The sequence below is a fragment of the Aulonocara sp. 'chitande type north' Nkhata Bay genome, linkage group LG3 (genome assembly GCF_057382095.1).
Source record: "Aulonocara sp. 'chitande type north' Nkhata Bay isolate Kocher_YH1m ecotype deep benthic linkage group LG3, A_spYH_male_GT1.1, whole genome shotgun sequence".
NCBI classification, from domain to species: Eukaryota; Metazoa; Chordata; class Actinopteri; order Cichliformes; family Cichlidae; genus Aulonocara; species Aulonocara sp. 'chitande type north' Nkhata Bay.
Window position 1 is genome coordinate 8849718 of NC_141346.1, and position 13848 is coordinate 8863565.

Here is a 13848-nt window from a genome sequence, read left to right on the forward strand (position 1 = left end):
ACTACACGTCTGATATGTGCAGGCAGAATTTTAAAGCTTGTGTGAAATGGGGTCAATGCAGTTCTTAAGCATGCATGCAAATGTTCATTAGTCAGCTGTGAGCGAGTCTTTTCCATTCATCTTTAAATGCCAGATTTTCACTTGGTAAAATGGACTGATTCTTATATAGCTCTTTTATACTCCCCCAGAGTTGTAAGTGCTCTATACAACACATTCACCCAGTCACACCCATTCTCACAAGCAATACCTCTATACTGAGGGCTTTCTAACTACACTCACACACATTCATACTCCGATGGATGCATCGGAGAGCAACTTGGCGTTAGTATCTTGCCCAAGGATACTTGGCAGACTGGAGGAGCCTGGAATCGAACCTCCAACCTTTCAATCAATAGGTGACCTGCTCTACCTCCTGAGCTACAGCCACCCCATCCTTGCACATTCCCCACTCCCGCCACAACAAAGCAATTAATGCTATGAAAGACTTCACCCACAGGAGCCCCCTCCTCACTTCACACCTATGAGGGTTTCACACCACCTTCTCCCACTACAACCCTTCATATTCATGAAGCAGATGTGAGGAAGCAGTTTAACCCTTTAGAAATACTAAAGAACCAATTCAATTCAATTGTATCTATTGCGCTTTATATTGTAGTAGATACAGAGAAAATGTTTGTTTAGGTCAGTTATATTTCTTTGTGCAGTCATTTGGTTTGTTAAGTTTGCAGTTCTTTGCCTGAGTTCAGTTTTGTTTCTTTGACATTTTTTTGAGCTTAACATTAATTACTTTTGTAAATGTAATATTTGGGTTAAATGAATGAAAACTGTTTTTCTAATAATTCTTGTGACTCCTTCTGCTTTTTCAACTTGGTTCATCACACAGCCCTAAATATTTGTTTAATGTCCTGGTCAAATATTACTCCAAGGTGTTACTGGAGGCCAAGGTAATGCCATCCAGAGCAAGTATCTGGTTGGATACCATATTTCTAGGTATTTTAGGGCCAAGTATAATCACCAGCATAAAGTTAGTTGTCACCCAGGCTTTTATATCAAGCTCTGCTCTGTTCAAGCTATTAATTACTGCACGCAGGAGAGCCAAAACACATCAAACATTAAAGTTCAGTTATGCCAGCTTTAACCTTGGGATGCCTCAGCTTCTCTTTTATATCCCCCCACACTCAACTCTCTGCATCAGGAAGCTCCTGCCACTGGTCACCCTGGGAGTTTCGTCCTTCTACACCCGAACAGTTAGCAGATAACATAGTGAAGCATCGCCAAGAAGTTTTTACAAGGTCATGCTGACACAAAATTTGACTCTGACTTTAAACACTGGTCACTTCAGGTGTTGCTCTGATATACAGAAAATGACATCACGGCTCAAACTCTTTGTCAGTAAACCATTTCTTTATTTAACATATAAAATTTTGGTTTAATTGTTGCAGGATTTCATTACACAAACAAGCTGAAAAAAAACTGCAGAACACATGGATCAATGCATTCTTTAAAAATATAACAGGAAACAGATTTCTTAATCAAACTGCTGGAACAAAGCGAACCACTCAACACAAACACTACAGTGGAACAGTTTAGAAAGCTTAAAATGTAACAAGAGGCACATTTTCATTCATAGGGGCCTAATCAGATCTTTACAGAAGACTCCACCTGAAGTCTGTGGAGCTTGATCTCAAGGGTTTAAGTCTGACCCTGAAACCAGAAGAGGATCTTTCTGTCTCTGCAGATTCACTGCGATCCAGAGATGGCAATGATTTCAGTCCTGCATCACGCTGATGTTTGCACAGAGAAGATAATTTAGTAAATGTTTTTGAACATTGGTAACAGTAAACTTCATAATCATTATGCAAATTTTTACTCTGTGAATGTACTCGTGGCCATTGACCAGTGGTTGTTGATCAATGCTCATAAGAATTTGCATATTAATGATGAAGAAATTGACCTCACAGCCCATTGTTCATTCATTGGGCCGATTTCAGTCGTTATGCAAATGTACTGTTTACAAGATTAACGTAAAAGCGGGAATCAAGACGTAACAGTTTATTTGTAACATGGAATCGTTTGTGAGTGGAGTATGAACTGAGATTACTCAAACTCTTTCACAGATGAAGTTCTCTTTAATGGGTCTGCGCTCATGCTTAGTATGATCACATGATTGTGAAAAGGTTTTGTCACAGTGTCTGCACTTGTATGGTTTCTCTCATGTGTGGACTCATTTATGCTTTTCAAGCTGACGTGCACGGATGAAAGATGACCCACACTGATCGCAGACATGCTTTTTAACGCCACTGTGAAGGAGTTCATATTGTTTGAAGTCCTTTGAAGTGGTGAAGCCTCTCCCGCATTCTTTACAGTACCGTATTTTCGCAACTATAAGGCGCACATAAAAGCCTTAAATTTTCTTTAAAAAGTGCGGCGCGCCCTATAGTGCAGTGCGCCCTGTGTGTGTTGTAAGGAGGACGTAGTAGAGAACACCATGAGAACACTAAAGGGTGAAGTGTGGGCGTTGATTGTATATACCGGGACAATCGCACATACCTGTATAAAAGGTCAGGTATGTGCGTTATGCAGAACATCATTGTTTTAACAACCCTGAAAACGGCAAAGAGACACGCTTATGAAGTGCAGTTTAAACTGAAGGCCATCAGCTACGCGGAGGAACATGGAAATCGAGCAGCCGGGAGAGAATTTAAGATTAATGAATCGATGGTTCGCAAGTGGAGGAAGCTGGAAAACAAGCTCTGAAAGGTCAAGAAAACACAGCTGAGTTTCCGCGGACATAAGGCGAGGTGGCCCGAGTTGGAGGAAAGACTCGAGCAGTGGATCATCGAGCAAAGAACAAGTGGGAGAAGCGTTTCGACGGTCACCATTCGACTAAAAGCAGTTTCGCTAGCAGAAGAAATGAAAATTGAACATTTCCAATGAGGTCCGTCTTGGTGCTTTCGTTTCATGAAACGGTGCCATTTTTCCATCCGGACCAGGACTACGGTAGCGCAGCAACTTCCAGCGGATTATAATGAAAAGCTGGCCATCTTCCGCTCCTACTGCAGCAAACACATCGGCAACAAAAACATCCAGCCCAGCCACATCACTAACATGGACGAGGTGCCGCTCACTTTCGACATCCCGGTGAGTCACACTGTGGAGAAGAAGGGGACCAGCACAGTAGCGATACGCACAACGGGGCACGAAAAGTCTTCTTTCACTGTTGTGCTTGGCTGCCATGCTAATGGACAGAAACTGCCGCCTATGGTGATTTTTAAGAGAAAGACTTTGCCTAAAGAGAAGTTTCCAGCAGGAATCATCATTAAGGCAAATGAAAAGGGCTGGATGGATGAGGAAATGATGAGAGAGTGGCTGAGGGAGGTGTATGTAAGGAGACCAGGTGGTTTTTTCCACGCATCACCATCGCTGTTGATCTGTGACTCTATGCGTGCCCATCTCACAGCCGATGTGAAAAAACTAGTGAAACAAATGAACTGTGAGCTTGCTGTCATTCCGGGAGGCCTGACAAAGGAACTCCAACCGCTGGGCATCGGTGTGAACCGGCCGTTCAAAGTAAGGCTGCGAGCGGCGTGGGAGCGATGGATGACCGATGGAGACCACAGTTTCACTAAGAGTGGAAGGCAGCGCCGGGCGAGTTACGCCACAATTTGCGAATGGATTGTAGATGCTTGGACTAACATGTCTGCTGGCACTGTTGTTTGAGCTTTCGCAAAAGCCGGCATCATTTCCGAGGAGCCGCACGGCACTGAAAGTGACTTTGACGGTGAAGACCGTGAACCTGGAATGTTTGATGGAGATTTAGCGCAGCTGTTCAATTCAGACACAGAGGATGAGGACTTCGATGGGTTTGATTGATGACAATTACCGGTATTAAAAATGTGAGTACTAAACTCAGTTTTGCTTCCGCTTAATTGTTAAATACGCATACTTGTATGCGCCCTATAACCTGGTGCGCCTTATGTGTGTGTTAAATACAGTAATGGCACACACAACTGAGACTGCGCCTTTTAGTATGGTGCGTCTTATGGTCGTGAAAATACGGTAGTTCATTTTGTCTCCAGTGTGTCTACGTTGATGTATTTTCAGAGTCCTTCAATGACTTAAAGTTTTTCCACAAAGGTCACAACAAAAGTCTTTCCCACAGCGATTACAGGGTTGAGAAATTGATCCATTTGTGTCGCTCTGCTTCTAAACAAAAACACAAAGACAGTAAGTCAGTCCTTCAACATTTTTCTCCTGAACGTCACCTGAAATAAAGAGCATCTCTGCCAAAGTCCAATTACATTTTACTGTTTACATTATCACACTCAGATCAATTTAATGTGCTATAAAAATGATAAGAGTAAAAACATTAAATTAAAACTAGTTTAATGCTACAATAACAATAACGATTCTCAAACACTATCCCTAAAAACCTGTGATTAGAGTCTGAATAATCATTCAGAGCTGCCTTTCCATGCAGTAGAATTGCTAACATGCTAACACAATTTGATGAGCAGAGTTGTTTCAAACAGTCGGGCTGACAAGATAAAAATATAAATACATACCTCACAGTAACCGCACTTGTAGAGTCTTTCTGGTGTGGATCTGTTGGTGTGCTTTCAGGTAATGTGGAGATTTAAAAGTTTTCTCACACAGGTCACATTTATAAGGTCTCTCCTCGGTGTGGGTAAACATGTGACGTCGTAACTCTGCGTTTGTTGTAAACTGTTTACCACACTGATCACAGCTGTACACGTCATGTCTGGTGTGAATGCGTAGGTGTGTATTTCGGCTCCCTATCCGGCTGAAAGTTTTTCCACAAATGTCACAGCTGTACGCCTTAATTTCAGAGTGGGTAACTAGATGACTCTGTAAGTTGCTACTGTGAGTAAAAGCTCTGCCACACTGATCACAGGTGTACGGTTTAACTCCATTGTGGATGAGTTGATGTGATTTTAAGTTTGAAATGTGCGTAAAAGACTTTCCACACTCGTCACAGCTGAATGTTTTCTCTCCAGTGTGGATCAGTTGGTGTGTTTTTAATGTTTGAGACTGGGTAAAAGACTTTCCACAGTCTCCACAGCTGAACGGTCTCTCTCCAGTGTGGATGAATTGGTGTGTTTCTAAGCTTCCAGACTCGGTAAAAGACTTTCCACAGTCTCCACAGCTGAATGGTCTCTCTCCACTGTGGATGAGTTTGTGTGTTTTTAAGTGTCCAGACTGCGTATAAGATTTTCCACACTCGTTACAGCTGAACGGTCTCTCTCCAGTGTGGATGAGTTTGTGTCTTTTTAAGTTTCCAGAATCGGTAAAAGACTTTCCACAGTCTCCACAGCTGAATGGTCTCTCTCCACTGTGGATGAGTTTGTGTGTTTTTAAGTGTCCAGACTGCGTATAAGATTTTCCACACTCGTTACAGCTGAACGGTCTCTCTCCAGTGTGGATGAGTTTGTGTCTTTTTAAGTTTCCAGAATTGGTAAAAGACTCTCCACAGTCTCCACAGCTGAATGGTCTCTCTCTGGTGTGCATGACCTGATGCATTTTTAGGGAAGCTTTCACAGTAAAATCTTTCCCAAACTCGTCACGGTTGTATTTTTTTCTTCCGCTTCTTTCTTCAACGAAATTGTCGGCCTCCTGAGAGCGTTGACTTCTCGATCCACGTTGATCCTGCAGTGACAGAGATACAAACAGAGGCAGTGATTTGTGGGAAATGCATTATTCTAACCGGCCTTTTAGTAGTGGTATTTTGTGAGCATATATATATATATATATATATATATATATATATATATATATATATATATATATATATATATATATATATATATATATATATATATATATATATATATATATATATATATATAAAATTCACGGTTCGGTTCGGTTCGATACTTTGGTGTCACGGTTCGATATTTTTTCGATACAAAAAAAATGTTCATGCCTTTTTAATTTGTCATTATTAAATTTTCACGGCACATTCCGCACCACATCTCTGTGCGTTCATCATTTGTTTGAAGCCAGCTCACCTCCTGCAACTACTTTTCCAAGAATACGTGCTTCTTTTGTGGTTCGGACTCCTTCTGACATTTCTTTGGAGGTGGAGGAACATCACAGTAATTGCTTAAAGGAGCTTCTTCGACATCTTTAAGAGTTCTAAACAAATGTCTGTCCTCCTCCTGAAAATCTTATGTATGCAAACACGCGTTGCAACTTCTTATCTTGTGCCCGTTTTTTATTTTGACAGCGAATGCGCACCTGCGGACCACTTATGTGCAGCCCTGGTTATTTCGCTTGTCATATTGCAGCCACAGAAATTCTTTTGTCCATGAAACCATAAAGCTGCACTTTCTTTTTGCCTTATAGTCTGATTTGTCATAACTTCTCCGTTTTGTGGTAAGTTTTTCTTTGGCTGTCACTTCTTCACCCTGACCTGTCTTATTTGGCTCAGCAGAACTAAAATATTGTGGCGAGCTCAGACAAGGAGGAGACGGAGGTATCGTTTGGTCTTGCTTCCCGTGAGCTAGCCAGGGAGCACAGCCGTTTATTGACATCTGCAGAAGAACACTGCCGCTAGCTAACTGCTCAGCGCGGCAACAGCACAGCAACAACAACAACACCACACAGGGCGCCCTCTGACCCCGGAAGGACACACCGTCGCAGCGAGAGGGCGTCACCCGTCACTATGGCAACATAAACAAAACATAACTGTACAAACAGAACCCCGAACAGCCCTGACCCGCTACAATATATATCCTGCTGCTTTTACACACGCACTCACATAATGCTCAGCGATTCTCTGCACGATCAACCTCTCACATGTTTAAGCTTGCTGCGGGAGATTTCACTTGTCATGTTTGCATAGTAAGCTAACGATTAATAAGACGATGTCAGAGGAATTGGTGCACAAATTATCATCACTCACAGATCAGTGCTGTCGCTCTCTATACACAGTTCGCGCGATTGCAAAGTGAAAGCAAAAAAACAAGCGCAAATTCAAACGCGATTTCAATATGTCACATATTGGCAGTGGCTCACCGATGCCAATGACATAATTACCCAGCTACATTTCCGAAAGAATGCAAAAGCATTGACATAGATTTTTCCTTCCTACAATAGCCCGACGGGCAGGGTAGCCCATCTGAAAAAAATCGCTAGCTCCGGGACGTCGGGCTAGCGATTTTGCGAGCCCTGTATCTGATTGAGGAATCACTCATCTTTGGAAAAGAGAGTTTATTACAGAGAAATGCCTCTTTCCAAAATAAAAGCTATACTATCCGCTTCTTCTGGGCTATATTCTCAGCAGCATAAGGAGAATCATGTGCTAACAGCTGTCTAAATGACTCGGCTAAAGTTAGTAGCATGCTTGTTGTTTTTGTCTTTGCACTAGGATGATGTAAATGTGCAGTCATATTCGTTGTGTTCCCACTAGTGCTTTCAGGTTAATCTCGTTGAAATGACCTTAACGCCACAACACGGCAAATCTCCGTTAACGAGCTACCACCGATCGCCCTGTGCATGGGGCTAGACGGCCAACACGTTAACGAGCTAACTGCGCTAACACACTAGTTCCCACCTATGTAATTGAGCATTGCATGGCACATCCAACATACTGTTTTACTTTAGTCCATGACTCGCTTACCTTCAGGGTCATACGTCACATGAAAACCAAAATAATTCCAAACGCCAGATCTGAATGGGGGGGGGGGGTCCATGTTGCAAGGAGAGCTTAACTTCTGTCTTGCTAGCTTGCCCTGCGCTCTTCCTTCTGACTATGCTGTCTGTGTTGAGCGCTCAGTGGATCTGCGCTCGACAGTGCAGCCTAGGCGGAGTAGTCGAACGCAGATTCACTGAGCGCTCAACACAGACAGCATCGTCAGAAGGAAAGTTGATAAAATAAATTACAAATTTTGTATTGTTCGATACATATGCGTACCGAACCGAAAGCACTGTATCGAACGGTTCAATATCGATACGAATATCGTTGCACCCCTAATTAATTATATATATATATATATATATATATATATATATATATATATATATATATATATATATATATATATATATATATATATATATCCCCCAACTCCACATATATATGTTGGAGATTTGTGTTCATACTGGAGTGCAAAATTAGAACCAATGGAAGATGGACAAGAAAAGTTCAAAGCCATCATGTCTTCAGTTCAGAAAAAGGAGAAAAGAAGAGGAGAAACGAGCAAAAGATGCAGGTAAGCAGATGTGTGATTGGATAATGGCAGGTCATCCTGAACCAATCAGAGTCAGAATACTTTATTAATCTCTAAGGAAATTATGTGGGTTACAGTTGCTCCAAAAAGAGATGGTAAAAATAGCAACAGTAACAGACCAAACTCCAGACAATACATTATGTTACAGATTTTAATATTAAATAGTCATTGTCAGTTGTTGATTTGTCCTGTTCTCAATGTATGATAAATTATGATGGCTGTTTGCATACTCTCTCTCTTCATGTGTGTGTGTGTGTGTGTACGTACAACAGCTTTATGTTAATGTACAATCCTTAATATGTTTTGTCTGTGTGTGTGTGTGTGTGGGGGGGGGGGGGGGGGGGGGGGGGCGCCAGAGGGAGTTTTCGCCCAGGGCACCAAACTGGCTAGGACCGCCACTGTTTGTATGTGTGTGCAAAAGCAAATGTGCCAGGCCTCAAAGACAATGGGTGGTTTGCACAACAAAAGCAGGATGTGAATCGAGCATATGACCCGTACAAATCTCAGCAGGGGTGATTAACTCACCAGAAAATAAAAAAGTCAGTGATTCTAGTAGGTGTTGGTTTCAAGGGATTTCTGCAAATTTGCGCAGGGTTAGTAAATGTAGTGTTGAAGTTAGCTCGGTGCTTACCTTTAGATGAGCCCACAAACCGAGAGATGAAGCTGGAACTCTTTCCAAACACAGGAAACAGGTCAGGGAGCAGAGACCCACGTGGTTCACGCTGATCGCAGCTACGATCCAGGAGACAAGGGTGGGCAGATCGATGCAGATATCGATCCAAACGTTGGTAGTGGTATATGATCGATACTTTAGTTTGTTTCTCTCCTGGAGGCTCACTATTTACTCGCTCTGGATGAAAAAGCAGCTCTGTCTGTGTGAACACCTCTTCTTATGCGGCAGACGCACTTTGCTCCGCCCCCTTCTTCCTGCCCTGCTGGGATTTGTTACTGTGCCGTCACGTGACTCAGATGCGCTCAGAGACGCATTTGGACTGCAGAGAGAGAGAAAGAGGAGCAACATGTGGAGATATTTTCTGACTGTAAATGAAAATGCTGGAGAACAGCTGGAAGGCGTGTCAAGCCACAGGGGACCACAACAAGCTGCAGAGTTCAGCTTATTTTTTCACACCTCAGTTAAACGCTGTGACTGAAGTCTCACTGCACACACTCAAACTTAGTGTTTGTGTACACCTTGGTCATTATAACCTGACACTGATCAGCGCTGCTCTGACGACCACACTCACATCCATGTAAGCATTTAACTGGGATGATCTGGATTTACTGCACAATGCTGAACGTGTCCTTACAGTACAGGGAATAACTCTGTGTGTTCCTGTAGAGAAACTCTGGGTTTGTGTGCTGACGAGCATCTCTCACAGTATGATACAAAGGCTCACTCATACCTTTCCACACATGTGACAAATTCAAAAAGATGCTGAAACCTTTAGAACATCATAAACTACACATTGTTGTACTCTTTTAGGATGGAACAGCTTTCAGATTTATTTACTCTTGAAAGGATAAAAGATGTTTTTAAGAATTTTGCATTCAAGAGGAGAATGTTTAAATAAGTCATGTAAATGAGAATGTCAAAGTTGGTGGCTGCAGTATATACAAATTGGTGTATCTCAAAAATAAAATTATGAAGACACTCAAAATTAATTTGGAAACTGTTTTATGCAACTTTTTTACATTTACAATTTTCAGGGATGAACCTCTGAAATTACTTTAACTAGAAATGCGTGTAAAAATACCACTATTGCAATTTATGTAGTTACTGATGACTTAATGCATACATATGATTAAAATTTGGGATATAATGGTTGTATTGATGTATAGCAACTTCAAATACTCCCAGAAATGGCACTGCAACATGTAAAAATATAAAGATAAGCTCAGGCGGACTGGGTTCTTTAGTAGGTCTAAAGGGTCAAACTGCGTCCTCACATCTGCTTCATGAATATGAAGGGTTGTAGTGGGAGAAGGTGGTGTGAAATCCTCATAGCTGTGGAGTGAGGAGGGGGCTCCTGTGGGTGAAGTCTTTGATGGTGGTGATGGCTCTGTGCTGGTGGGAGTGGGGAGGTGGGGGGATGATGGACCAAAGTGTCTATTGTTGGGGAAGGTGGAGGTGTCGAGGCTGCTTGATGTCTCATCAAACCAGCAGTAAAAGTCGTTGAGGGTGTTGGCCAACAGCAGGTCGTCAGTGGAGTGGGGCTGTGTGCTTATATCCTTACTCTCATTTCCCTTAGCGCATCTGTAACATGCAACTTCTGTCGGTGCTACTGGAAACTGCATTTCCATCACACTATATGTTGTGATGATCTCAGTTCAGTCATGGTGTGTTCTGCAATCCTGCTGAATTGTGTTCCAGTCCCATCGACTGTGTATGAGCGTACAAACAAGCGTATGGCGGGGATGAATCGGAATGTCGTGAGCCTCGGCATCACATCATCATAGTGGGTGTCACAGTAATACTCGGGCAATTCGGAGTCTGGCGAGTCTGAGAGGTCCCATGCTTGTATGTCTCCCTCTGAAAAATGAGAGCAATAACAAGATGTTATATTTTGTTGCATAGATACTCACACACACACACCCACACACATTTAACCTACCATTTGGTTTATTTAGTTGTCAGACGCCTTATGATTTTAGGTTTGCACAGGGTAGAATGCATGCCAGTCTTCAGACAAGTCGCAAAATCATCAAAAACAAGGCGTTTTCTAAGATCCTCGTACGCAGTGTTGAGCCTATCCCTCTTGATGGTGTCGTCAATCTGGCTAAAGAGACGCAGCATAGCTCTCCAGTCGCACCACTGTATAAAAACATGTCCTTAAACCATGTAGTGCGCTCTTCTATGTTATTCTATGAATGTTATTTGTGACCATCTGTTGTGTTAAAACTAGTAACCCCTGTCTCACTCTTAGTTCAACATCCCGAAATCCCGATTTTTAAATAAAATGATCTCATCAACCCGTGAAAGAAACCCCAGTAGATGCGTAAAAACTAGTTAAATTAAAACTAGTGGTTTGATTAAATGAAACGCTTGTGAACAAGCTGACTTTACCCATTCAGAAGAAATTCCCACTTGTGCCGTTTTTAAAATGAAATGCATGCATCGCTGCAAGCTGAGATATTGTCAGGATTATAAAATTAGTGTGATTAAAACACTATTACCAACACGTTTGACTAGATGTAAATAAAAAGCATCCCCTCTTTGTTAAGGTGCACTGTGAAGCAACACGGCTTCCAAAACAAAGAATTGCTTTTAAGAACACACACGTCTGTATAACTGAATGTTGAGATACACCAAAGTGATGAAAATAGTTTCATTAAAAACCCTATGGTTTGTTTAAATTAAAACCCAGTTAAAAACACATAAACTCATACAACCCCTCTGACGCCCTGTGTGTTTCCACACATGAACTCGCATGCCCCCGAGCGCACCTGAACGCGCATGCGCACACGCACGAAACCGGTCAAACCGCTTTGGTTGGCCGCCAACTTGGACTAATGCCCCCTTATTACCACTGTGGGGAAAACACGTAAGACTGCAGTGAAGCGATGCAGCAGATGAATCCCTGGCCAAAGGTATCGTACTTAAATCAGACTACTGATCCAGCCACATCAGCCTTTTGTGAGGTCTGTTTAAAGTAGACTAAAGATGAACTGCAGCTTCCTGACTGTGAGCACAGAAACACATGTTCATACATACAGCTGCAGCAAACTTACATTAATTTTAAATAGATTTGTTACTCTGATGTCTGTCTCTGTGTTAGTCCTCTGACAGACTGGTGACCTGTCCAGGTGTGCTCTACCTATGACTACTGGGACAGGCTCTAGCCTCTGTAATAGAAACTTTCTGTTATTCTCATTTAAAGTATTTAAGTGCTTATGCATATGCTTAGTTGTGACACTGTTATAGACTGTTCAGTGAAAACTAGATGAACTTACTTCAGCAGTTTGAGAAAACAACTCCCTTTACAGGTGCTGATAAGGCCAAGCGCACAAAACAGCACAACCATTGATCCGTTTTTGTGGATGGATTGATCCGATCCACAAAAAAACATTTGTGTCATCGTGTTTAGATTATTGTAATGTCCTGTTTACCAGCCTGGACAAATCACGTCGTTCTCACCTCCAAGCGAGCTCACATTACTGCTATTTAATTTTCTTTATATTGGCACCAAATAAATTTCAGGATTTGTTTCAAAATTCTTGTTTTAACACACAGAACACTAAATGATCACGTCCTAGATTATTTATCTCAGCTTCTTACAAAGTAAACTGCTGCTCGTTGTCTCCGTTCAGACTCATGATGTGTCAGTTGTTCCCTGTACACGACTAAAGACTAAGTGTGACAGAGCCTTTCAGTCTGTGGCGCCAAGGCTGTGGATCAGTCTGCCTCCACAGCTACGTTTAGTCGACTCTGTGGATTCTTTAAAAAGCTGTTCAAATGTTTCTGTTTTACAGACTTTCTAATGACAAACATTTTATTGAATTATTATTAATTTATTTTAAAACTACCTGTTTATTTTACTGTCTTATTGAATCTTTATTTTCACTTAATGTTCATGTTTATTTGAGCCTTTTGTGTGAAGCTCTTTGTGACCGCTGTGAAAAGAGCTTAATAAATAAACTTTAATTACTTATCTCTGAAAATCAATCAATCAATAATCAATCAGTGAGTTTGTGCGTTTGAGTTTGTGTGTTGATGGAGGCCACGCTGCTCTCAGAGGACTGTGTGTGGTTGTGGTAAACGTGTGAGCTGCTGCTGCTTCTTCCTCACATGTTTGATATGTTTCATATTTCCAGCTGATGCTGATCACCCTAACCTTAACATCACAGACCATCCTTTGGTTCTTCTTCTGTTCCTCTGAAACTTCCTGTGTGGTGCCTTTCAAATTAAAAGCCCTCCCTGACTGTAAAGACTGGACTGTGCTGCAGCTGGTGGAAACAGTGTGTAGGTGTGTTGTGTTTGATGGAGGACTGAAGTGTGTCCAGCTGAGCTCTCTGTGTGCTCATATATACAGATGCTGATAAACACATGTTTGTATTTGGACCCTGTTACTGATCAGGACCTGCTGTGTGTTTCCTGTCCACAGGTCTACAAAGAGTCACACTTCCTGCTGTGGTTCAGATGTTCAGCGTGTTGCTTTGTTTCTCACATGTTGGCTCCACGGTCTCTGCTGCTGTGGGCTGATGTCATGCAGCAATACAGCTGCTCAACATCTGGCCTTGTTTTCATCAGCAGATATTTGACTTTTAGATCACATGATATTTGCATGCAACCTTCAAACACGTGTGGAGAATTCATTATTTCTTTTTAGTAAATAACAGAAAAAAGAAAGTAAGAGAAAATTTATTCTGTAAAACGTGAAAAATTCCACACACATGTAACTCACCACTGTGTGAACATCACAGGGGAGAAATCGTTTCTCTGAGTCAGAGATGAGTGTCAGTAACACAAAAGTAACACTCAGTGTCATGCAGTGACTTTTACACAACCAGATCAGATGAACCAACTCACACTAAAACATGCATTTTGCTGCACTCTTTACACTTATTTCTTTTCTTTCTGCTCTTTTATATATTTTGT

At 41.8% G+C, this 13848-nt stretch overlaps 2 protein-coding genes across 4 annotated transcripts in view; one reads left to right on the plus strand and one right to left on the minus strand.

Moving 5' to 3' along the window:
- The window catches only part of LOC147333809 (uncharacterized), a 53764-nt gene that overhangs the window by 25071 nt on the left and 14845 nt on the right, over positions 1–13848 (plus strand). The window lies entirely within an intron of this gene.
- LOC147333811 (uncharacterized) lies at positions 1397–9160 on the minus strand. Of its 3 annotated transcripts, none has more exons than XM_086270742.1 (3): positions 8884–9160; positions 4566–5667; positions 1397–4206 (listed from the first exon to the last, which is right to left on the minus strand). In XM_086270742.1, exon 2 carries the CDS (start codon positions 5539–5541, stop codon positions 4567–4569), a length of 975 nt encoding a protein of 324 aa, XP_086126868.1. In that variant the 5' UTR covers positions 5542–5667; positions 8884–9160; the 3' UTR covers positions 1397–4206; position 4566. The 3 variants fall into 3 exon arrangements, with proteins under 3 accessions (XP_086126868.1, XP_086126860.1, XP_086126852.1); XM_086270734.1 differs by lacking the exon at positions 8884–9160 and adding an exon at positions 7643–7709 and having other exon boundaries at positions 1397–4203; XM_086270726.1 differs by lacking the exon at positions 8884–9160 and adding an exon at positions 7643–7709.